The 26,311-nt window shown below is 40.2% G+C and overlaps 1 protein-coding gene across 1 annotated transcript in view; it reads left to right on the top strand.

Annotated features, from left to right (window-relative positions):
* The first annotated feature begins 5,990 nt into the window (after nucleotides 1-5,990).
* Nucleotides 5,991-26,311, top strand: part of LOC132683867 (uncharacterized) — a 36,681-nt gene continuing 16,360 nt past the window's right edge. Inside the window, exons 1-2 of the mRNA XM_060640289.3 lie at nucleotides 5,991-6,491; nucleotides 25,105-25,185. Coding sequence (XP_060496272.2) covers nucleotides 6,091-6,491; nucleotides 25,105-25,185 — 482 coding nt within the window. The 5' untranslated portion in view covers nucleotides 5,991-6,090. The remainder of the gene's footprint in view (nucleotides 6,492-25,104; nucleotides 25,186-26,311) is intronic.

Raw genomic sequence — 26,311 nt, forward strand, 5'->3', positions numbered from 1 at the left:
ATGTTATTCATTTATGACAGGACTGCTTAATGAGACTAAAGAACCCATTTCTACATAAAAAGATAAGACTCCATGTAATACTTATTTCATACTAAATGGACATACTAAATGGACACATCAACAAAACTGACATGTTTTCTTTAGCTTCACTGGGATTTCTTGGCTTTTTGGATCGCTTAACTATGTTAAAGATTTTCTTGTTTTGGCAATGAGAAGTCTTCATCCACATTCGCACTTCGCTGAAGCATCTTTTTCTTGCACATTTTCAGCTGCTTGTACACAATCATTTTCAGACATTTTTTTTTCTTAAGATCCAGTTTACAGGATTCCTTTTAGTGTAGATACTGAGTGCCCTGGTTTTGCCAGTCCTTGGCCTCCAAGCCCCACCAAAAGTAAAAAGGCTCCAATCTCGTGATGGAAAACCGCACAGTAACCCGCAGATGGGGCGTCTAAACATCTTCGTCTTAGCTCTTTAGACCTTTTCGGTGCTCAGGGCACTGCAGCACATCCTCACCGCGGCAGCTTCAGGCAGGTGATTGCTTCAAATAAAGGCTGGGCTGCATTTTATAGTCCAACAGTAACTGAGCATGGCAGCACTGAAAAGCAAAACCCTGGGCTTCTATACAAGAAGCCTGACAGTAACTAGCATAGAGGTAGTTCTGTGTTCTAGGGAAGACTTTTTTAAAGCTTATTCAACCCCCAACTGATAGTGTTTTATTTCTGCCATAAAGCCAGTTTACACGAACAGTCCAGAGTTAATAGAGATAGGAGTCGTTGTAGCTACTGTATGGTTAATGAAGACACAGTACATAAAATGTAAACTTTGCTGATTCTCTAATTGGCAGAAAAGCCTAGATCCAAGAAAGTCGTTTTTATAACACAGCATCACTTCACTAGACACCAGTGATCAACGCAAATAAAGTCTCCGATTCAACGAGATTTAGACTTTCACCTTAAGAAAGTTTCTTTTAACTGTATTGTTAAATATTTTCATCTGTCCTCTGGGGCTGTGCTGCCCAGTGCAGCAGCCATTAGCCACATGTGGCTATTGAACCTTTGAATGTGACTAGTTCAAATGGAGCTGTTCACTGGCTTTTGAAAACATAGTGCAAATGAAAGAACAAAAAATCTCCAATAAATAGTTTTTAGGCTGTGTATACATTAAAATGATGCTTTTAATATATCTGGATAGGGAAAGTACGTTATTAAAATTAACTTTACCTGTTTCTTTGTATTTTTTAAAGTGTGGCTGCTAGAAAGGTTAAAAGTACCTATGTAGCTCACATGTGTGGCTCCCTTTATATTTTTTATTGGATAGTGCCTTCTCTAGAGGCCAAGGGACTAGAGCTCTGTAGCTACACTGGAGTTCCATCTGTAAATATTTTTGTCAGTTGCCATAGTTCATTAGTCACTAGTTCATAGTGTATCATGTAGATGCAACACATCTCAATGTATATCTTTGTTTTCTTTACATGTCTTTACTGTCAAACAGCCCTTTTCCTTTCCTCAGAATCTCTTTCCTACTTTGCCTGCCTGGTAAATTCCTCTTACTTTTTAATATTCAGCTGAAGCATTATTTTCTCTGTCAAAATTTCCCTGAACTCCCTCATCCCCCACCCATACGCCAAGTAGAGCTAAACACTGTCCACTGGGCTATGACAGAATCTTGCCCCGTTATCTACTGAGTGCTGTTTGTCGAGCACAGGGATAGGTGGTAGAGGCATCCAAATGTGAACCCAAGGGATGTGGACCCTGTGGTGTTTGCATCTAGAGTGAGATACAGACAAGATAAACACCCAGTCACAAAATGATGTGAAACATGCTCTGCCAGCAGAGATTGCGGGAAGCCAAGCTATCCCTCCAACCAGCCTGATGGCAGGGCCCTGGCGGTGGACGGATCGGGACTGCATGGCGCCCCACTGAAAGTAAAGCTTCTTGTACTCCTGCTTTTTATGTAATTTGGCCTTAGCGTTGGTCAGGGCAGCCCCCTACCAGTGACAGTACCTGGGGATTTGTCGGTTGGGGAATTGCCCGCAACAGCCCCCCACCCCCGGCTCCAGGAAAAGAACCACTGGGGAAGGAAGTAAGATTCCAAAGGATAATTATACAGCCCTACATCCAGCCCTTGCCACCCCCTATAAAGACTCCTTTACCTAAAGGAAGGATAGCCCCATATATTTCCCAGCCAAGGAGGGGACAAATGGGTTCGAAATCCCCACTCCGGCAACAAAGGAATGTATTTATGGATACAAGTTACTCCAACCCCTAGGCCCACTTGGCCCCTAGGAGGCATTCCAGATGATAACTGGACCTGGTGGGTTAAGGTACAGAATGGTTCATTAGTTCCTAGGTATACATTGCCTCTCTGGGAGCGCATAAGGTGTGGGTTCCCAAGGCCCTCTTGGCTCCCTCCCGGTACCCCAGACCAAAGCGAATACTTTTGGTCCTTGTACTGCAAATGGTTCAAAGGAACAATTAAGAAGTCATGTCCTTGTAAACGTTCCACTTGAGGTGTTGAGAGCTAGATGACCTTGAAAGGGCAGGAGGGAACGTTACAAGAAAATAACTATGTTGTTTCTTAATGGGTGATTACACAAAGGAACATTTTTAGAATTAGGTAATGCCAGAAAACATAGATGACGCACGCTATAAGGAATTTGCTAACAAATATAATGCCACGCTTGCCACAATAAAGCGGCCAGTCTAACATACTGCTGTTGTCTGAGTCCATTTGTTATTTTCGCCGATGCCGTTCATCCTTCGGGAACCCCTGGAGCTGCTGAGGCTGGACCCGGCAAGAGACTCAGGGAGCACAACATAAACATACCTTTCCCAGGCTACTTCTTTGTGATAGATAATCATATAGATTCTGAACATTCTGATGCCACAGGAACCATGGGTTTATAAAAATACTTTTGTGTTTAAGTATATAAACTGAAGGGCATCTTTTTCAGATCACAAGTGGTTAAAATGAGAGTTGTCTTCAAAATACAAATTACTGAATAGGCATTCTTACATTACATATATGCCCAATATCCCTGCAATGACTGTCTTAGACAGGAAATTTAGGTATTGATTTTTTAAAAACAAAGAACAACAAAAGAGCCCCACCACAATTAGCACGATAAGTAAAAATGAATTCCACAAAAGGTGGCCAATTTACTTTTAATGATGCACTATCAAAAAGAGTTCAGGATCTCACTATTGGATTTCTGTGGGGTTGAAGAGATAGATTAATAGGAGGTGGGCAGCTTTGTTAAGTCATCTAACATGGCGCTGGACTTTTTAACACTAGCGTTGGAGGGCAGTACCAATACTCTGCTTGTTGGGTTAACTGTGTAACCTCACTTATTAGAAGGCCGTTTCTCTATGAACCTCAGTGATCCAAAACCCAGTTAAGGTACAAAAAAGAATACTTTTTTTTTTAAATTTTTTTACATGTTTATTTATTTTTGAGAGAGACAGAGACAGAATGCGAGTGGGTTAGGGGCAGAGAGAGAGGGAGACACAGAATCCGAAGCAGGCTCCAGGCTCCGAGCTGTCAGCACAGAGCCTGATGTGGGGCTCGAACTCACGAGCTGTGAGATCATGACCCGAGCCGAAGTCGGACGCTCAACCGACTGAGCCACCCAGGCACCCCAAAAGAATACTTTTCAAAGCAACATTTGAGTAGTTTGAATAACTGTCCCTAAGTCTATGCATTAAGGTTCATGTGTCTTACTCCTTGGTGAGCACATCAGTCTTACCTAGGACCTACTTAGTTTTACTTTACTGAATTGTGACAAGTGAGGCTATCTAGATCCCCAGTCTGCACTAGACCAGACACTGCCAATGAGAAGAGGAGGAAAATATTGGAGGCAGCATGCTGTGGCAACAGAGAAAAAGGACAACAGATTGTCAGTTAGTGAAGGGGACGAGAGAAACTACAAAGAGCAGAGATAATCACTAAGTCATAGAGTCCTTCAGTGCAGCGATTGATAGTTTATATACCTGCTGGGAGCATCTCTTAACAACTAGGAAGAAGCCTGATATAGAATGTTTTTGTTGAATCCACTACAACTTACTGCAATAAACACTTTTAATAAAATTAACCCTGAATTTCCAAGAAAAAAGCCAAAGAAAGTCCAATATATTGCTCAAGAAAAAAAAATATATATATATAACCCATTTTAGAAAATCTGTGTATATCACTTAACAGTTTTTTGTTTGTTTTTTAAGTTTGACTCCTTAAAGGGCCAGATTCCAATTCTGATGATCATCACTTAATTAGAACAGTTCACTTGCACCGACTGGATAAATGATGTACTGTAAAATAGCTGACTTTACACAGTGGCCTTGAGCAAATTTCAAACTGTTGTATATGGACATAAGAAGCTACCATATGAAGTTTAAACTGTGTTAGATGGCAACAGATTACACAGTTGAATCACTAGGGTGATGTAAAATAATTGTTCTAAAATGCACCATCACCATTAAGCCAAATGATCCTACCATGTGCCCAGTACTGTGCTAGGTGGTGCATTTATTAAGCATTGCTTTCACTTTTAAGAATTGGAAGTGTTACAGAACACTCATTCATATTTTTGAAGGTTAAAAGACATTTTAAATGCACAATACAGCCATTACATAACAGGCATAGACTACTGTTTCATGACTAGGATAGTGGTTTTCTTAAGTGCGCTGGCAACTCTATTTTCCAATGTTATCGAATTCTTAAGGATTTGAAAACCTATACATAGGAATGGAGTGCCTCATCCTCTCATTTGTTTTGTGTATTAAGTGTTTTAACACAGGCATGCCATTTCCGAGTTAAGGGTGAGGCTAAGCTGTACTTCAGCGTTTTTGTATCAGGCAAAAGACAATTTCAGCAACGGCACTCATTTCCCCCGGTACTTTTTTTCATGGCGAGTTACTAAACGCTAGATGCTAGAGTCAAAAAGAAACCTGACATCTGGGGAGGTGTTGAAGGGGTGTTAATAGTTCTAGTTAGATGTCTGGGGGAGCGTTGAGGATAAGATTTTAAAACAGCAAATGCAAGGAGAAGGAGGGGGGATTATGGTTTTGTGGGACTCTCTCCTCTCTCTACTTTCTCTCGCCACCAATCCATATGTGCCTCCCCCCCCCCCTCCCCAGTTCAGAGGCGGGTTCAGCGAGATTAAGCTGCAGGAAACCGAGAGGCTCCACAGCGCTGCCGCCCCGGCCTCGTGATGTAATTGTTATTTCTTATTCCGAGACTGAACCGAGCAGAGCTGCCGAAGAAGTGGCAGTCCTGTTCTTTCTGCCTCGTCTGGTAGGGTCAAATTCTTCCCCGGGATGATGTAGATTCGCTGACCGACTCCTGCCGGAGACTTCGCAGTGACAAAGCAGTTGAAGATAAACCCTGCTCCTGGGTCCTACGTCCGTCCAAGGAGCTGGACGGGGCACTCCTCAGGTCTCCTTCCCAGTCTTCCTCTCTGAGTCACTCCACATTGATTCCTGGGTGCCTACTACGTGCTAAGGCGTGCGGTCTTTAAAGTGACCTGGAGTTAGTGCCCGTGCCCCCCCCCCCCCCCCCCCCGCCAAGATTAAAGCAGGACACACAGATTACAAGGTGGTGGAAGCTGGGGGTGGGGTGCGTGAGAAGGAGCCGAGGGAACGCGTGTCGTGGGGTGAAATGGGAGGGGGGGCGCCAGCACCCCGGCGGGACCTGGGCGTCCCGGCCCTCAGGCTGTGTCCCAGACGCGAGCCCACGGCCGGCGTTAACGAGAACAAGCCCCCGGGGGGCCCGGGAGGAGCTGTCCAGTCGCCTTGGGCGGTCGGGGGCGGCTGGACAGAGCCGGGAGCCGAGCGTGGGGGGGAAGGGGTCGGCTCGGGCGCGTGGAGCACCCACCTCTCCCGGCCGACGCAGTCCTCCCGCCGCCTTTGGGCCCTGCAGCCCCCGCCGGGCCATCCAGAGGGCGGGCAAGGAGGAAAACAGCAAACCGGAGGCGGGGGGGGGGGGGGTTGCTCCTCAGTTCCCGCGAGCTGCCGGGACCCGAGCGGTTCCTCCTGCCCCGGTGACAATGGGAGGGAGGGGGAAAAAAGGGTTAAGAAACTTGGCTGAAGAGCTGAATGGCGTGGAGCGGCGAGGGGAGGGACTGGGCCGCGGCGGACTCGGCGGCGGAGGGAGGAGCGCGGCTGCGGGCGGGCGGGCGGCGAGCGAGGCGCTCAAAGTCAGCCTCGCAGACATTGCAGCAGAGCCCCGAACTCGGGAGGCGGCGGCGGCGGCGGAGGCGGAGGAGGCGGAGGCGGAGGAGGTGGAGGAGGCGGCCGAGGCGGAGGGACGCGCCGGCCCCAAGCCCTCCCGCCCGCCCGCGCAAGCCCGCCGGTGGCCCCGCGGCTGCCACTGCGCTTGGCAGCGCTGCTGACCGGAGGGAAGAGCTCGCCGGGGCGCCGAGGGAGCACGGGGCGGCGGGGCGCCTTCGTGGAGTGCGCCTGACGGAGCCCGAGGCGCGGAGCCGCGGCGGCCTCGGGTGAGTGGCGGCCGCGGCCGGGGGCTGCAGGAGCGGCCGCGGGCGCCGCCGGAAACGGCCCGGGAGCGCGGCCCCGCGGCGGCGGCGGCGGCGGCTGGCAGGGCCGCGGGGGCGTCGGGGCGCCGGGGACCGCGCTGCCTGCGGCGGGAGCGGACGCGGACGGCGGGGTGGGCTCAGCCTCGGGGAGGAATCGTTTCCGGGGATATTCCGCCTCTCCTGCCGGGTCCGAATCTTCCCGGGAACTCGGGGGGGGGGGCGGGGGGAGAGGCAGCTGGGCCGGCAAGTTGTGGAGTTGGCCCCGGGCTCACCGGCCGCTCTGTGGCTGTCCTGGGCCGAGGGGCGGCCTCCGTGTGCTCCCCGAGGCGCGCCCGGCACGGGTGGCCGGGCCCGGGTCGTGCCCCGCTCCACTGCCCCTTCGGCCCGGAGTCCCGGGCGCTTCTCGCCGCGCAGTCCTCGGTCCTGCTGCCCGGGGCGACCTGGGCGGCGCCGGGTGCTGCTACCCGTCTCTCGCCCGGTGCCTCCCTGCTCAGGGCTCGCGGGATTCAGGGTCTGGACAAGCGAGCAGGAAAAAAGGGACAGCTCTCCCGGCCCCCACCAGACCCCCAGGCCTGGCCGGCCGGTTCTTGTCCTTCCCCCTCCTGAGAGCGAGGCTCTTTGCACCCGAGGCCTCAACCATCACTTGACCCCCTGATGAGCCAGAAACCGGGCTCACATTTGGGGTGAGCCCAGTGGAGGTCCTGGGAGGCTGCCTTTCTTTCCTCTTGTGCAGCAAGCAGTGTCCTCCTTACTACTAGTGAATCTTGTTGTTTTATGAACGGTTTCCCTGGAAATATTCTACGATCCCTCCCATCCTTTCCAAAGTAGTTTCCAAATTTTAACCAAGAGTTGGTGTTCAGTGTGAAGGAACAAAGGAATCAACTGTGTGTCTCAGAGGCGAACAAGCTGGGAGTCTGTAACACATGTTGATCTCTGAAGCATTACAGGCGGTTCTACCTTCTATCTCGTTAGTGATTTAATTGGTTTCTGAAGATAGTGGAAGAAAAACAGAATGATAAGCGCTTTTGCGTTAAATATTTTTTTTTTTTTTAATAGGGCATTTTATTTTGGAAAAAAGACGTTTCTAGCTACAAAGACTTTTTGCTCAGACGGTGGAACTAAGTTGGAGTTTGTCTCCGGTAAAGTAAATGATTAAATTGTGAGATGGTGCGGGGGTGAAAAACTGTCTTTAGAGGAAGAAAGTCTGTCTATAGGTGTCCAAAGTAAATATGGTTGTCGTGTAATATACATGAATACCCTTTACGTTTTGGTGGGGGGGGGGGGGCATTGGTGGAGCAGAGGGCTTTGGTAATTCATTCTTTAAAGTTATGAATTGCCTTGAACCTGCTTATTAGTGGATCATATGTTTAGCAAGTGGGTGCATCTTCCGGATGTTTAACCACCACTTTGTCACCTTTGTTGAAGAGACACTGAAATAAGTGGACTTTTAAAACAAATAGTGCTTCAACTGCCTGGCACTTGAGTGTGGGTTGCTGCCTGGAGTATGTTGAAATGTTTTTCAACTTAGAAATAAGTTGCTTGGGTTTTGCCCAGTGCTTTGGTGGTAGTGTCGATTGGGTTTGGTTGGTTCAGAGGAGTGCCTTCCTAACCAGTAACAACTTTTCCCTGTCTGGAGTTAGTTCCTAGAGACAAAGAAGAATCAGTCCCTGGGAACAGCTACTATGCAGGCTGGGGGATTGTCAGTCTAGTCTGTTTCACTCACTCTGGTGGGGAAACACCTCTTTCCACACTTACACCTGCAGGTACCCTAAGAGGGTGAGTTAAATGTATATTTTGGAAAAAAAAAAAAAAGAGGACTGCTTATTGTTAGTTTTACTCCAGTGAGGTCTCTACAGTGCTTTTGAAGCAGTTGAAAACCAGGTTTAATGCCTGTGGGAAGACTTGACTTAGAACTACTTTCTGCATTTATCTCCAAAACTCTGTAGAACTTGGGTTTTACTAATTTAAACATCCCCAAATACTGTAAGTTTGCAACAAAGAAGTGTCTGTAAAAGAGGCTAAAAGGCTAAGGGCTCTTCTGACTCTTGCAGTTTTAAGAGCAAAACATCATGGTAAAAAATAACCTATACCACCACCTAGAGTCTGTTTGTTAGTTTATTGCTCCTGAAGTTTGCTTAAATTGACACGTCTCTTGTGGTTCCAGTATAGCCAAAAAATGATTAAGAAGCGCTAGCTTTCAAAAGGCCATCCAAGAGAATAATTATTTGTGTAATAAATAGCAAGTGCCAATTTCAATGATCCATGCTACCTTTAGCATTGAAAATTATGACATATCAAGTTGAGTGGCTGTTCTCCAAAAGATACTGATTCAAAAGAATTTAAAACTGGGAATTTTCAGTTTGCGCTCCAAGGTAGCTCTGTGATTGCTTAAAGGCTGTCTTCATTGTTACCAGAGATTCAAGAAATCTTACAGATGAAATGCCATTAGGACTTTTTGAGGTCCCACATCAAACAAAAGCAATGATAAAAGTATAAGGGAGTGTCACAACTCCAGAAATTCTGGAAATTCAAAAAGTAAGAGAGAACATAGGCTGTAGTAGACTTAGGGTTCCGAGAGGTGCAAAGTAAATCAATGTGAAATAGAGTGGTGATCTGTCTTGCTGGTAGTTTCTACATAGTAAAGTAATCCGTTAAATGGGAGACCTGGGGATGGCAGCTTGAGTGCCATGTGGCTTATCACATTGTCTGGAGGAAGTAACGTTCCTTCTTTAAATGGTACAACCTGAGAGAAAGATGGCCTCCAAGATCTTTAATTAAGTACCGGTTGAACAGAGAGAACTAGAGCACTGTATTAATTCTGTCAAACATCACTATTTTAGAACATTGAGGACAACTAAAAATGAATTAACTCATATCTGAAAGCAGAGTTTTATGGAAGGTGACAGATGAGGCAAAATATGTCAATCTAATGGAACAAGTAAGAAGATAAGAAGATATGTCATTCTTGGCTCTCTAGAAAGATGAGAGAGAAGAAGGTTATTATTAATTGTACAGATTTCTTTGCAAACCAATACTGGAAGACAGTGATATAGAAGGTAATTTTAAATCAAAGTGGCTTAGGATATCATACATGATGTTAAAGGGATTAGGTTTTTAATTTTAAAACTTGAAGATTGTAGGAAACTTAAAAGCTCGTATTTTAAGTGTTGTTTTGGAAAAGCGGTAAGAGTTTTGTGTATCAGGTTGAAAGATAATTCTGCCAGAAATAAGTTCAAAACGTCTAATTTTCACCTAGAAAGAATTGTTGAGTTTAAATTGTGATGGGTACAGTTTTGTTTTTCAAACTTTAGATTGCCTGATGCAGTTAGTTTTTAAAGTGTAGGTTAATAGAGAAGAAGAATTCTAGTTTATCTGTCAGTGGTACACCTCTCTCTGTATTGCTGTCTCCTCTCATCCCCTTTTCTAAAATAAATAGCTTCTACATTTTTGGATGCGTTCTTTCATGAAAATTGCCTTCCTTTGTAGCTTCCTGTCTTGGCCCTGGTGGGGTAAAGGTTCTTTACTCTTGAGCTTTTTCCATATGCCCCTTCACGTGGCTAATACATGATCAGTGTGCATTTTGTTTTGTTTTAATACTGATTTACTGTTAATGTGGATGAAGACTGGGGAAAGAAGCATTTGGTACGTTAACAAAGCTCCTTGTGCACATGTCTTCCAATGGAGGAAATATTTTTATGAAAAGCAATTATTGACTACCATTGAAAAGTCAAACATTCTCAGCAGAATATGGCAGGGGGAGGGGCTTCAGGATAGTAAGTTTGAATCTGGGAATTGAATTGTTCAAGATGCATTTCCTTAAGTTGCTCTCCGGGGGCAAGGGGATGAACAGACTCATTCTGTAGTATTTAGATACCACAACAATCACAGAAATATAACACCAGGATGGTCACTAAGACTTGAGAAGGTAAAAATCAGGAGTGTCAGATGATGAAGCAGGCCATTGGAATGGAACTGAGGATTATGTCCGGAGGCTGGAATGAACAAAAAGTAAATGGAGGAGAGAGATCTTGTTTCCGTATCCTGTTTGCATCTGATGCTGAAGCAGGGACATGAATTGCTGATGGTAATGGATTCCCTTTTATGAGGGCTGCAATATTATATAAATAGTGGTTGTTTGGAGAGGGAAAAATGACAAATTCCACATTTGTGCCTCTGTATACTTTGCTGTTGAATGTCTCTTAAATATATATTTAAGGTGGAAGATCAAAACTGGGTACCAGAGTAGAACCGGGAGTTATAGTTTGTTTGGAAGAAAATGAATTCATATTAGATCACTTTTCTTTGTTCTTTTAAGATCTTGTGTTTCCCAAGCGTCTTACTGAATACAGGAAACAGTACTGAGGTTTGGGTGGTGAACTAGAGAATTCTTTCCTAGGATTTCTGATAAAGATAACTTGAAGCGGATAACTACAGAAAGAATATTTCCTTTAAGCACCTTTAGGATTAGGGGGAAATTGGGACTTAGAGTTCTCTGAAGTCTTAGTAGGGTTTCTTCACAAACTATGCTCTAAATGTCCATCTGTTTCGTTGTTGTTGTTGTCGTTGTTGTTGTTCCTTGAAATTTAATGTTCAATTTGATAGATATTGAATATTTAGGATTCTAAAAATTAGAGGTCATTTAGAACAGACTTTTCCTTTTCCTTTACTACAGGTATGAAGGGTAGTTTTAATTTTTCATTAAAAATACAGCTATTGAGATAATAGGATGTTATACTAATTGTTGTCACTGTGATAGTACATACTCTGCATTATGAACCTTGAAATCCAAATGGATTCCTGCACCTCTTGCAAATATTACAAATAAAGCATTACAAAACTTGTGGTGTCTTAGAGTATCCATACACCTGAAACAAAGTAATCTTATTTAAGTTCATAAAACATTGAGAAGAACAGGAAAGAGGGGAAATATGATACATTTTACCACTGTATTAGGATTTTGTTAAAGTTAATACCTTAAACCATGCTAGGGATAACATTTGGCCTAGAACTGTAGGGGTAATATGATGAGAAGCAGATTTAAAGAATTTATTAGGAGACTGGCAATTCAAAAATGTAGCTATGAAAAAAGGGACTTCACTGCGTTTACTTAGTATTAAGATACTTTTGAATGTCTATACCAGATTTTAGGATAGATTGTTTTTGAAGATAATGTTATGGATAATTACCTGATTTGGATAATTCATCTGATTTGTTTTTTAACCGAAAAAAATTCAAGAATAACTCCAGAATGTGTTCAAACTTTGGCTAGGAGGATGCTTGTGACATCCATTGGTCTGTCCGTCCATCATCCATCCATCCTTCCTCCCCACCTTTCTTCCTTCATCTATCCTGTCTTCCTTCTTCCCTCCCTCCCTCTTCCAATAAATAGCGTGAGGGGAAAAATCATTTTGTTAAGAAATTTGGAAATAGAATTGCTTCTCTGACAGGGTTAATAGTTGTGTTTGAAATTCAAAGCTAGCATGCTTCACTCTTCCCAGAAAATTTTTTTGACTTGGTATACTTCAGGGAATAAAAGCTCTAAATTAAAACCCATCTTGCCTCTTTAACTTTGTGTCATTTAGCAAAAATATCTTTAAGGATGAAGAAAGAGACCCTTATTTGCCTTAAATTCCAGGTCACTCTGTGACTAAGCCTGGTGTTTCAAGAAATATTAAACTAGAAGCTTGCTGGGAACTTGAGTCATCAGCTTAAGATACCACGAGGACCAGGACAACTCTGATTGACCTGATGTTGGTGTTTATTCAGAGCTTTGGTGGAATGAAGTCTCTTATCCTTGGACTTCTAATTAAGAAAGTCCTTTTTCAGTCACGTGTTAAATGATAGGGCTACTCCTTATTTTTAAATCTGTAATCTGCTAATGAATTGAGAACAAATCAGGAATTAAGGAGTTAGGAGCTTCTGTTAATTGGGGTGCTTTATTTTGCTTTTACCTTCCTCACCAGCTATGTAAGGATGGATACTGGGTAGAAGTCAGGCAATTAGCTTTAGGTAGATGAGAGAAAAGCTCAAGTCACATAGTTGCTAAGCAAGCTTCTCCTTGTAGTTGTGTGCTTTGACTTGTTGAGTTTGTCTATACTGTATATAACATGTGACTGCATTAAAAAATACATTAATGCATTAAAAAGTGATGATAATTCAGCATTGCAGTAGTTAGGAAATTATGTTTATATGCAGTCTTAAAATGAGAATAGTATAATTGTTGTGTTGATTTAATAACAGTGTAGATAAGAGAACCGACATGTGACAGAACATAATCAAAATTTGAGAATTAGAAGTTCAAAATAGAAAAAAAAGAGTCTTCTCCCTTGAGGGATCTCTCCAGGATTCGAGAGATAGGAAATGTTTAAGGGATTGTAGCTGGTTTTTGAAATGCGTACTTTTTTAGATTATCTTTTTTGATTCTTGCATTTATGAATTTAGAGTAATCTACAACAGAGTGGTAGATGTATACACTGGAAAAGAAACAAATTAAGGGAAGGAAGGGGGATAGAAGAAAGTGGAGAATCCCAAGAAAAACTCTAGAATAGGAATTGACCCCACCTTTCAAATAGGCTAGAATAAGAAACACTCAAATAGGACATAAGTAAAAAACATCCTCAAAATGAATTAATCATAGTTGCAGGGTTTTGTTTTGTTTGTTTGTTTGTTTTCCTATAAAGGGAATATTTGCACAATGGGTCATGTAAACTCAACTTTGATTTTTAAAACACAAATTTTTAAAAAGTCTTTGTTCTAGGGGCACCTGGGTGGCTCAGTGGGTTAAGTGTCCAACATTGGCTCTGGTCATGATCTCATGGTTTGTGGGTTCAAGCCCCACGTCAGGCTCTGTGCTGACAGCTCAGAGCCTGGAACTTGCTTCGGATTCTGTGCCTCCCTCTCCCCCCCCCCCCCCCCCGCCCCCTCTCTGCCCCTCCGCCGTTCACTCTCTGCCTCTCTCAAAAATAAACATTAAAAAATAAATAAATAAAAGTATTTGTTTTGTTATTCCACATCCAATTTTCTAGCTTAGGATCTGCTACTAAAACCGTGTATAATACAGGTAATGGGAACGTCCTTTTATCTCTCTGTAGACTAGAACAAGGGGGTTAGATTTGATTTCTAAATTGTGAAATTCTGATTCTATACATTGACGTGTGCTGTCAGTAAGCAGTAAAGATTTCAAGCCTGAGGTTTTAAAAGTAGACATGATAGGGTAAAAACTGGAAATCCAAAAAGCTGCCTTTTTTTTTTTAAATGTTTATTTATTTTTGAGACAGAGAGAGACAGCATGAACGGGGGAGGTTCAGAGAGAGAGGGAGACCACAGAATCTGAAACAGGCTCCAGGTTCCGAGCTGTCAGCACAGAGCCCGACGCGGGGCTTGAATTCACGAACCACGAGATCATGACCTGAGCCGAAGTTGGACGCTTAACCGCCTGAACCACCCAGGCGCCCCACTGACTTTTTTTTTTTTTTTTTTTTTGCCTTTTACTTTTTTATTGAGAGAAAGAGCAGGAAAAGGAAGAGGATTTGGGGACATCTGCTTTGTTCCAGGCACTTGGCTGTCCGCTTTACAATTTCCATGTGACATATAGGTATCATTTTCTCGATTTACAGAGAAAGAAACCTAGTGTGAGAAATGCCTGAGGTCACACAGCTAATGTCATTGGTAATAATTTGCTTTTTCATGAGAGTATGCCATCTTTTTAAAAGAAAGCCAGTCTCTATTTGATTTTTAGAAAGTTCTAAAAGCCTGCTCCCAAATAGAGCGTAGAATAGCCATAGAACTCGGTGCAGCACCCCCAGTCTGCCGGGCCTGGCTTTCCAAAGACCAGTCTCATAAGGAAGGCACTCTGTTTCCAACTGGTAATTCTGTAGCAGTTGATGTTAATTCCCAAGAGAACTGATGCCCTCTGTTCCCTGGGCTTACTTGAGAAATGTAGTCACCCAGGGTAACTCTGCAAGCTCCTTTCCCTCCTCAGATGCTAACCCTTGTGAGGTATTCCACACAATTACTGTAGTGTTCTTTGAGGCAGAGCAAGCAACCATGTTTCTTGATATAATTCATTAAAATACCTTGTCATGGTCTTCATCCAGGTGCTCCCAAGGCTAATTTTGTTTGTCTACTTGAAGGAGCACTTTCAGCAAATTCAGGCCCATAGCTCTTTCTGGTGGAAAAGTTAAAATTCTTGACTGTAATGGTTCTTGACATGAATTTTGTGTCATTGCCCTATCTTCACCTACCATAATTTTATTTTAAAGACTACACCATGCTAATAAACGGGGCTCTTTGTTACAAAGAGGAAATTGATAATGCATTTGTGAATTTATCAGGAGGAAACAGAGATAGATGAGTATTTGGCTTCATTCTGGGAGTAGACTATGGTCAGCAAAGAGATTTTTGGGTTAGGGAGGTTTGTGGTATACAGTATTTTTTTTTTAAATTTTTTTTAATGTTTGTTTTCGAGAGCGCGTGCGTGCATGAGCACGAGTTGGGGAGGGGCAGAGAGAGAGACAGGGAGTCACAGAATCTGAAGCAGGCTCCAGGCTCTGAGTTGTCAGCACAGAGCCCGACACGGGGCTCGAACCCACGAACCCTGAGATCATGACCTGAGCCGAAGTTGGATGCTCAACCCACTGAGCCATCCAGGTGCCCCTGGTATACAGTATATTTTTAAGTACACATCAGACGTGCTCTGTTATTGTTGGGGCCATGAGAAATGTAGTTATAAACCTCTCCACCTCTTCTTAGTTGCTTCATTTAAAATTTATGGAATTCTTGGGGCGCCTGGGTGGCTCAGTCGGTTAAGCGGCCGACTTCGGCTCAGGTCATGATCTCGCGGTCCGTGGGTTCAAGCCCCGCGTCGGGCTCTGTGCTGATGGCTCAGAGCCTGGAGCCTGTTTCAGATTCTGTGTCTCCCTCTCTCTGACCCTCCCCCATTCATGCTCTGTCTCTCTCTGTCTCAAAAATATATAACGTTAAAAAAAAAAATTTTTTTTTAATTTATGGAATTCTGAACCCAAAAGAATCAAGCTGGGTGGTAGTGGTTCCCTCTGCACTAAAGGATACAGTCAAATTAAAACTGTAGTGGAGACACAAGGGTGAGTAATAGGCTCATATACATAATATTTTCTAGCGTGCTTTGGATTTTGAATTGCCAAGTGAATGTTGGATAAACAAAAGGGTTTGTATAAAAGCTGCAAAGGAATGTTTTACTACAATGTTTTATTAAGAGAATATATTGTATCTGGCCAAATAAGAGAGAAGCCATGTAAGTAAACAATCTGGGGGGAAAAAAAATCTTTCTGGAGTTCAGATACATGTTTATATTCTCTCCCTAACCCATCCGTACCTTTTTAAGAAGTTTAACTAAATAGACTGAATCCACATGAGGCCAGGGATTGAAGATAGAATTTTTTTTTTTTTTTAATTCACCATCTGGTTCTTTCCCAATATCCAGATGTTTGGTGTTATTGAGTCAAAACTCAAAGCAATGCATTGTTTATTTTGTTAGTAAAACGCTGTGCTTACTATCCTAGTATCCTTGACTGACCTGAATCAATGTCATATTTTCTTCTTCCCTTTCTTTTCCTTTTTTTTTTTGCTTGGCTCTCACATGAGTTGAAGTAATTTCATAGAATCCTTAGATTTTTCAGAGTGGAGGGGAATGTGATAAAAGCTATGGATGCTCCAGGTTTAAGTATATTTGTCCTACAGGTATCTTGTCTTCCCCATTTCAAACAAGTTGGGTTATAAAGGCATCTTGCTTAATAGGAGAGTACATGGAATAGTAGTTGGTGTGAACTGTAAATCAAATAATGTTAAATGCTACCTTTTAGCACTTACACACCTTTTTCCTTTGATCCTCCTTTTTTTTTTTTTTTTTTTTTTTTTTTTTTTTTTGCCAAGGTATACATATGATGCAATGGGGTAAATTACTTGCTTATCTTCCAACATTTTTGTCGTTGTTAATGCTGAAATGAGGGTGTTGTATATATTGTACACCTGAAACTATTATACTGTTCGCTAACTGGAATTTAAATAAAAACTTTAAAAAAATGAAATAATATTTCCAAAACTTTTGTTGTTTGCATTTTACAGAGGAGGAAATTGAACCCCTGAGAATTTAAGTACATTTTAAAATTTATACAGCCAGTACTTGGGTAAACCCAGGATAAGAAATCAAGCCTTAATTTATTTCAGTTTATTAGTTTTTGTGAAGGCAGTCACAGAAAGAGGGCTTAGGTACCAGATGTTAAGAAATCGTTAATAACGTTTGGTGATGGATCCAGCAGTAAAGTCCACACTGACCAGAAAGACAATCTTGAGAAGCGGAGCGAGAAAGGACCAGCTACATCCCCCTCGTTTTTGGAGCATATTTTCTTCTCCTGCTACCAAAATATGGTCTTCAGAACAATCTTGTGATTCATTTGATATTCTAGTACTTGGAATGTACTTTCTAGGCTGAGAATTTAAAAACAAGTTTTACAGTACAGGTGCGCATTTATTCATGCAGCAGCTTTGTTTCTACATGTTATATACATTTTGAGTTCTATTTAAAAATCAGTAGGGAAACTTCTATTTGTAGATTACCAGAGCCAGGTACCTTTCATTAACTAGTGGGATCAGAATACTCACAGGTCAGCTCTAGTTATTACTGAAGAGTGATATTTTAAAATTACTAGTGCAGGTAGTTGGGTCTGTCTGTTCAACTGGGAATATAATGCAAAGGTTATGGACCCCATTACTATATACTCCTGTGAAAAGGTAACATAATGACAGGGCACTGTGTGGGCTAGTGGTGAGAATGTGCCCTGAACCAAGGGCCTCTAGATCCAGCCCTGTAGAATGAGAACAAGAGAGAAGAAACCTAATGGGAGCCACTTATATGGGCCACAGACCATATTTTGACCTTGGCGAAGTAAATTGGAAAGAAATATTCTTACTCATGGGACAGCGGGCAAGAGAGTGTAGGTGCTCACTGCAGTCCCCAAGCCTCCAACAAGATCAGGTTTGTCTCCCACAGTTCTCTGTACCCTGATTGCAATGGCCACACTTGTTTAATGTTTGTGTTTCTCATTGGACCGTCTGCTCCATGAATAGGAGCTCATTCATCAGTGTACTGTTGGTGTTGTAGATGCCTGGCACATAGAGGGCCGTTACAAACATTTGTTGAATTGAACTGTACCAATCCAATTATTGGTAAACTCTGGCTTTGTGGGGTCAGGGATAGAGCCTTTATGTATTTATATGTAACAGTTGCCAATTATTGTGCAAAGCTAATTCGTAATAGCTGCTGTTCTACATTTTTTTTTCTTTATTTAAATTAGGACGTCTAAAAGGAATACTATTTCTTCCTTAAAATTTATCATCATCTTTCCAGGCATATTAACTATGAAGGAAAAAGTGCACCTATTGGTGACATTATAATTACTTGGCACTTGGAATTGTTTTGTAATGCTGGGTTTCTTCAAAATTACACAAACTACAATATCTCAGAAAACACATTTAGCACAATCTTTGGGGGCAACATTTAATTATTTTTTAAAGAAACAAATTTGTTATAGAGCTGCATAGAGAGTTTTCTTAGCTTCATTTCCTTAGCTAAGGACACTTAGCTTATGGTAGTGGTAAAGAGACCCGAGCTTGGCACATTTAATCACATTGGATTTGACTAGTTGGGAAGACGGAGGCATTTCAAAATCTCATGTCTAGAGTTAATTTTGGTGTTCAGTAATCTAAGAGTTAGAGACCATCAAGAATGACCTGATGATTCAAACCCTACTAAGTTACAGGACTTAAATAGTAGATGAACCCCCTTTGTTATTATTATTTTTTAAGTTAGTAATAGCTCTTTTCTGGAAGTGAATTTTTTGACTGTCACAACACTATTCTGTTCAACTAGATTAATAATGCTCAGGTAGAAAGGAAACAGTTTAAAATGGAGCTCAGAAATCTCTAAACTACCAGTTAATTTTCAAATGCTAAAATGTGTAGGTTATCTGGGATATATGTTTACAACACTGAGATTTCACAAATGGTCTTAAAGTAACTTTAACCCGGTTTCTTGCTTTGTGAAGATAAAGTTTTACTAAACTTCATCCATGCTTGGGAGTGGGTATCTTTTGTAAACAGAAAAAACAGCTCTCATGGCTCTCATGTATATATATGTGTGTGTGTGTGTGTGTGTGTGTGTGTGTGTGTGTGTGTGTATGTCACATGCTTATAAATTATAGCAAAAGAAGATCTGCAGGCCAATGGACTATTGTCCAAAGTAAAAGGGTAGAAAAAATTGCACATTGACTAATTATGTGATACATTCTACTTTGTGCTTTCAAAATTGTTTATCCTGATTGACTGGACATCTTTGCTTTTCATAGTTCCTTAGCGTCAATGTGTTATAGAATGCGTGAATTCTGTACATTAGTATAAATTTTCCAATGTTAGATTCCTCAACAGAGACCCAAACTTAATTTCTATATTCATGAACTGACTCTTGTAAGTAAGGCGTGATGTTTCATTTAAAATAACAGCATTTTCCTTTGTGGTGAAAAAAAAAAAAAAAAAGGTGAATAAGATTCTAAATCATTATTTTGTGGGTAATTATTTTGTGTCTGCTACAAGTGTTTGTTCTAGCTCTGACCACTCATCCAGCCACGCATTTTACATTTTATACATCCTTGTAGATACTCGTTCTGATAATGCCAAGCCATGCTTTCCTTTGAAATAGGGTAAACAAATTCACTTTGAGTTTTAAACTCTCGTACCATGTTTTCTTACCTGTTAAAATAGAATAAATTCCATCATTGGATTTATTCATCATTTTAGCACAACTCTGAATGATCTTTCTTTTAAAAATTATGGTATGTTCCAATTAGTGGCATATTACCTTAACTTGTCAGTTTCCTGTAAAATGACAATATTGATTACTGAAAATGGGTGAAATGGGCCTTGGGACAGTCAACAACAAAAAGGATAGAAGTAAAATCTGACTTTTAATCTTTTGAAAATCTGAGACCAATTTGTATTTTCTCACAAGATTCACAGATGGTAATCCAATGCTTGTTATATGTTATTGATCTTTAAATTGTTTTCATGTGTTATAGTGCAAGTAGTAAAAAATTTTTCTAGCTGTGTGAGGAAAATGGAAGAGGACTAATAACACACATTTCTGTATGTTGAAACTAAAATACTCCTGTGATGGCAGCATGTTAGTTTCGACTATTTTTTATTTTATAGTGTATTTAAAAGTTTTTTTTTGTTTTGTTTTTATATTTTGAAATCCTGGTAGATGCAAACAGCAATCTATATACATACAGGTGTAAAAAAAAAAAGGTATTTTTAGAGATCTCCAGCTGTGAATTTGTCCACTGGGAATAGATTATGAGTTGTAATTGCTTTCTGTAGCTTAAGTCGTTTGCTCTGTTGAATATTTAAATGAAGCATCAGGAAAGAAAAAAAAACTGTATTCATACAATACATATTCACACATACTTATATGTGAATGTGGCAGAATTTAGCAGTTCTTGATGACCGTTGTTACTTTTAAAAAGAATTAGCGAGGGGAGAGAAAGTTTTGTGTGTGTAGGGAAATTACTTCTGAGGCCTGTTCACATGCCTGTTTGTTTTGCTTTAGTCTAGTTTGTGTGGTGCACTCTAGAGGGTGGTGAAAGATAATAATTTGTGGTGAACAATTAGTATCTTTAACACACTGTTGAGTGGTTTAACTATTAATCAGAGATATCATGGAGAATAAAGGAGTAGAGGTAGAGATTAGATAGGTTTCAATGTGGCTCAGCTGAAGCTGTGAAATGGGCTTCATTTAATGTTTTCTGGCCTCAGTTTATAAAATAAGGGAGGCAGACTAGAATGATGATTTGGTTCCTCTCAACTCCGTAAGAATCAGTATCACTTCACAAGTGAGGTTTTACCGTTGCATGCATTGAGTAACAGTGTGCATAGAACTAAGGGCTGAGAGGATGTCCCTTATGATTTTTTGAGCTTGGCATTTCATATTTTACAGCAAAGTTTTTAGTTTAACATAATTGAACTTGTACTAGATAGGGTTAATAGGCTAGAACAAAAGGTCAAAGCATAAGGCATTAGGCTTAATTAAGGGAGAGCAGGAGTGGCAGGAGTGTGTGACAGTTAAATGGGTTTCCCACAGGCTAATGTCGGTTACAGTGCAACCATGCCTCAACTTAAGTGGGTTATTTTGTGCAAAGGGCAGCAGTGATTAGCAGTTTGACATGCCAGACACTTCTGGCCAATCCCATCTGTTTTAGAGGTTAAAAAAGCACACCTTTATGAGCTGATGGATTGATTTGTGTGCCCGTCTGGTAAAGATTAGAAGTCCAAGGCCAATGCAGTAAATGTCAGTTACAGAATATTGTACTTTCTTCGTTGGCTCATTGTTTTAACCGTCAACTGTTTTATAATGGGGGATTACTGCTGTTTATGGAGTTGAATGCAAGATGGGTGGGGGAACAGGTAAGAGAGGAAGAAAAAATATTTCCTAGATGGAACTGTGAATTCACATATTCTTAGCAAGTGTTTCAAATAGAGATGATGGCCTATTCTAGATACACTTGATTTGATGGAATGTTTTTGGCCTGTTCCTTACAGTTTGAGTCACGTTGTTCTTTTCTGAGTGTTATTTGAACAACCCTGTCAGTCCAGGATTTAATTTTACATACAGAATTGTTAAGTTTCTTTATTTATGTAACTCTGTTTCTGACAGATGGATAGTTTATCTCCATATCATTATATCTATTTAAAAAGTGTAATATTTTGTTCATTAACCTCCTGGGGAAGAGGAAAGGGGAAAGAAAAGAGAAAATGGAAAGGCATAAGTGTGCATGCTTGCTTTGTGGCTAGGATTTACTGGGCGCACCTGAGATTGATGCATGCTGTTAAAATGAAGTGTATCTGAACCTAGACTCGGACTCCTTTCTTTCTTTGAGAGCTGTAGGAGTGATGCCATTAATGTAGTTCATTTTCAGTTCAAGGTTGTAGACCATTTAAAGATACACAAAGGCTAGATTGTGGCTATAAAGATTGGCTTTAACATGTTCTGATGTCCATGGAAAGGAAAATCCTCAATTTATGTGGATGAAATAGAACTTTAGATATTGTGATCGTAATCAAGGAGCTGTAGGCACGTAAGGCATTCAGTCTTTTGGGTGGACAGACGGAAGTGTTTTAGAAATAACAAAAAGTTATCCTCTTTATCAGAAAATTATTGACAACCTGAGATTTGAGTTTAAGTAAAAAGGTGACCAAGAACACGCAAACAATACTAGAAGATTCTGATTGGCCCCCTATGCTTTTATCCTTGTCAAAGGATGTGAACCATGAATTACCTGTTATGTGTTTATACAAATTATATATATATACATGTATCATGTTAGACTCTGAATTGCTTCTTATGGAAAGGAAACTTAAATATCTAAATAAGATATGGTCACTGAAAGTAATATGTGGATCATAGTAACTGGTATTTCTAAAAATGCATATATACATTTATTTTACCACTAAGCTATTCAAAGTGAATAGGCTTAACTTATAGAAGGAAATCGAGATATTTTATTTCTCATTTAAAAAAGACAAAGTGACGTTATAATATTGGAGTTTATTTAGGAATATAGGACTTCAATATATATGTACTCATCGTTGTGTTCTTGGTGGAGTAGCATTAGTTGAAACTTTTTGGCTAATACAGATTTACATGAAAAACTGTGCTGCCCTTCTGTGAAGGTAGAGAATGTGAATACCAGTGCTTCTCTTTCACTAAGTCATTTTTAAATTATGAAAGATTGGCTTGAGTAGTATAAAAGTAGTTGATTAGTAAATTAAATGTGGGAGATTTATCTAATGCACAGAAACTTCTTTTTTGGGGGGGCAGGATCTTCTTAAGCGAATCTTCTGGTGATGTTATGTTAAACCTAAAACAAATATTTGATGCTCTACATTTCATTATAAACATTTTAAAGTATCCTGGATCCTATTTTAGTTTCTTTCTTTTTTCCTCCAGTAAATTCAAGCGCCAGTATTATGTAGTCTGTTAGAATTTTATAAAAATAAACAGAAATATTTTGTTGAGTTAACTTGTTTTTGTGCGTTTTGATGTATTTTGAGGTTTACAAAGAGTACACATTGTATCTTGTAATCTGTAGTAGTCAATTTCTGTCTGCTGTATTTCCTTCCTTTTACTAATGTTAATTACTGACTTTGAGACATGTAAAGTCTGCTTCTCTAAGCAAAATAGTTGAACATATGCTCGTTTAGGTTATAAAAAGTGAAAGCAGAAACTCTTAATATACTTAAGATCCTATGTTTGCAGTTCTTGGCCTAAAAACTGTTATAGCTCTGTAACCTGAATTTTAGTTGTTAGAAATTTTATTAGATAATGGAAAAATAATAGCCCTGTTTCATCTTTTGATTTTAAATGCTATTAAGGCATAGAATTGTCCTTTACCTCTTTTCGGCAGATTGATTTTAATAAGCAAGGCATAATATATGATGAACTTATTCAAATATATATGATTAGTATATTATATCTATATTAATAGTTATATAGTTACATAGTTATATCCATATTAATAGTTATAAAATCAGCATGCATATGTGTGATATGTTTCAGAGACCTCTGCACCTGTTGATTGCATTAAGACATTTGCTGTCTTCTAATGAGGAAGGAGAAGGTGCTACCACTCTAAGTGGATCATTCCTCAGTAAACTGCGTACATTTTACTTTTTTGTATTCTGTGACCTTGCAGTCAGTGACTTCAGCCCAGAATAGTTTCAAAGTCATGTAAATGAATGCAATTAAGGTATTGCTTATCATCTTACATAGTTCAGATGGAACCTTATTAGATAGAGAGATTTGTTTGCTTTATGAGGAAGGTCAAAATAAGGTTAAATTTTATTACATAAAATGATTTGGTAATGTTTTTATTTAGTTGCTGAAAAAGAAATGTCCTAACAGGAAATGATAATGCTTTTTTTTTCCTTTCTTTAAATCACTGGGAGGTCTTTTCAGGGTGTTTGTTTGTTTGTTTGTTTATTTCTCTCTAGTGGTTATAATTCTATTTTAAGATGATGCCTTCTGTCTACTTATAAAATTTTGGGAACATTCTACGCTTAGTTGATTCTGGATATCTTTGACTCATACATGTGGGTGGCATTTCCTGCTGCTGATGGAGTGTTGCTTAGGAGCAGCTCACGTATGTGCTTAGAGGATTTGTGTTAATGTCCAGTCGTCATGACAGTTGGTGCAGGACCTCGGACAGCAGGATTGGAGTCCCAGTTCACCTGGGCAGAAAGGAGATCTGCCACCCTAGCAGGATGATTGTAAGGGTTGGGAGAGCATTGACACGGATACCAGAAGAGTCTTGCTGATGAAGAACTGTGTGTATGTGTGTACATGCGTGTGTGTGTGTGTGTGTGTGTGTGTGTGTGTGTGTGTTTGTGTGCATATGAAGTGATTAAAAGAAAAGTATTCTTCACTTTGTAGTTGGCCCATATAATTACCTTCTTTCCTTCTATGGTATCATTTTTACTTCAGCATGGTATATTAATTAATTGGTAAAGACTCTAAGAGATACTGGTTGAGCAGATATTTACTGCACGTAGCTCTGTGCCCTGCACCATCTTAGATGCTGGAGGATTCAGAGATGAGTGAGGGGCTCACAGTCGCAGGGAGAATAACAATAAGCACGATGCAGAGAAAGTGATCTGGAAGCATAATGATCAAAGAGCCTACTTTGGCTGGGTGTTGAGAAAGCATTACTCAAAAGAAATTTGGTACGTCTGTATGGTTGTGGGGAAACTGACAGGCACTGGGGAATGAAGTGATAATCAAAAGCAGCTACTTTGTTTGGGGAAGTTAAAGTTCCGGTAGTGGAATCAGGGAGTCTGCATCACACCTTCCTTATCCCCAGCTGGCTTCGCTGTCCAGTAGCCTGTTGATCAATATGAAGTTCCCTCAGCCACCACAGTATTAAAGTGTAGGCTATGTCTCTTGCTGCTCAAAAACTTTTCACCCAGTGTGTTATTCCTGAAGGTATAAACTTTCCCACATGTTGATGTCATTCTGTATCTAGAGGGCTTCTAAGTCTCAGTTCAACATTTTTTTCTTACCAGTGCTCTAGAGAAAAAAAAAAAAAAAAAAAAAATATATATATATATATATATATAGAGAGAGAGAGAGAGAGAGAGAGAGAAAAGAAGGTGTTTCAAACTCTGTGTTGACAACCAAATAATCCTAGTAATTTTTCTCCCAGAATTCTTGATCAGAATTCCTCTTCATCACCATTAACTTCTCACCTTTAGGATAGGTGTAGCACAAAGATATTTTGGTAAATTTTATAATGCAGATTGTTCATCACGTATGGTCAACAACTATGCCCAAGGAAAGCGTGTATAATTAAGAATATTTTTTGTCTTACATTTTTTTTTGTTATTTTTTGAGATAATTTATTTTAGCCAGTAGTTAAGATTCCATCGTAAAACATACCACTGAAATTCTTTGAGATACAATGCGCTTGAAGTAATATTTATTTTTCTTAATTTTCAGGGAGTGTTGGACTGTGAGCTATTGCAGAACTCTGTTCTCAGGACCCGTTATTTTAACAGTCAGGAGAAACACATCTAGAAGGTATTGTATTTTGTCTATTGTCCCATTTTTTTAAATGTAGTTAAGCCTTTCCAGTTATAGAAGAAAGAACATCATGTTGCATTTTGTTATTTATTTTTCTTTAAGTTTCAGATGTCGATTAACTAGTTGTTTGACGTCTGTAACCCAGGGGAGGAATATATTTCAGTGTCAGTAATTCTGAGTTTTGTGTAAGTGAGTAAAAAGTCTAGTTTAGATGGAACCAGTTTTGCCTATTTTAAACATCTGAAGTATTTACATTTTTTTCTTTCCAGTATATAATTATTTTAATGAATATTTTGATTTGAAAATAAGGTATAAAAGGCTCTTTTTTAATCTAAGACAGTATGAACTATACCTTAAATAATCAGGCAGGCTTAAAGTCCTTCCTGCCTATGACAACTCTACCTTCCAGTAGAGGGATCAGCTACCATCTATATTTCTGCCAGTCTTTCATCTGGATCCATGGACACCTGATTCTGCCTGTGTCCGTCTATTATGTTCCCTATCTGCATTATCACATGTGGTTTATTATTGTAGCATAAGAATTCATCTACTTGCGGAGCCTGAGTCTCAGGACAGGTGATATATTACTAGGAAGGAAGGAAGAATCTTCCCTGCTTTGTGTTTTTGTCTTTTGCAATCCCAGGACCCCATATGAATGTACCAAATGATTTGACTGAAGTCAGTGGTGAACGCAGTCCCCTTCAACCCTATCCAAAGTTTCCTTCTTAGTATCCACCTTTAAACCTCCCCTAAGTTTTGTGTTTTCCTTAAAAAACTTGCCAGCTGTCTTGCTTGGAATACAAATATTTAATAAAATAATGTGTTTGTTAAAGTGGTAGTGAATAAGTCAACTTCTTTGAATATGTATTTTCTTTATTAACTGGATATTCATTATTTATATTCATATGCAATGACACAAAAATCAGTTTTACAGATTTTCTTAATCACTTGTCAAGCCATAGGAATTTCTAGGATTGGATAAATTTACAGTATTTTATGTTTCCATCACACAGTGTATTGAACTTTCATTTTTTTTAATTTTTATTTTTTTTAATTTTTTTATGTTTATTTATTTCTGAGACAGAGAGAGACAGAGCGTGAGTGGGGGAGGGGCAGAGAGAGA

The sequence above is a fragment of the Panthera onca genome, chromosome C2 (genome assembly GCF_046562875.1).
Source record: "Panthera onca isolate mPanOnc1 chromosome C2, mPanOnc1 haplotype 2, whole genome shotgun sequence".
NCBI lineage: Eukaryota > Metazoa > Chordata > Mammalia > Carnivora > Felidae > Panthera > Panthera onca.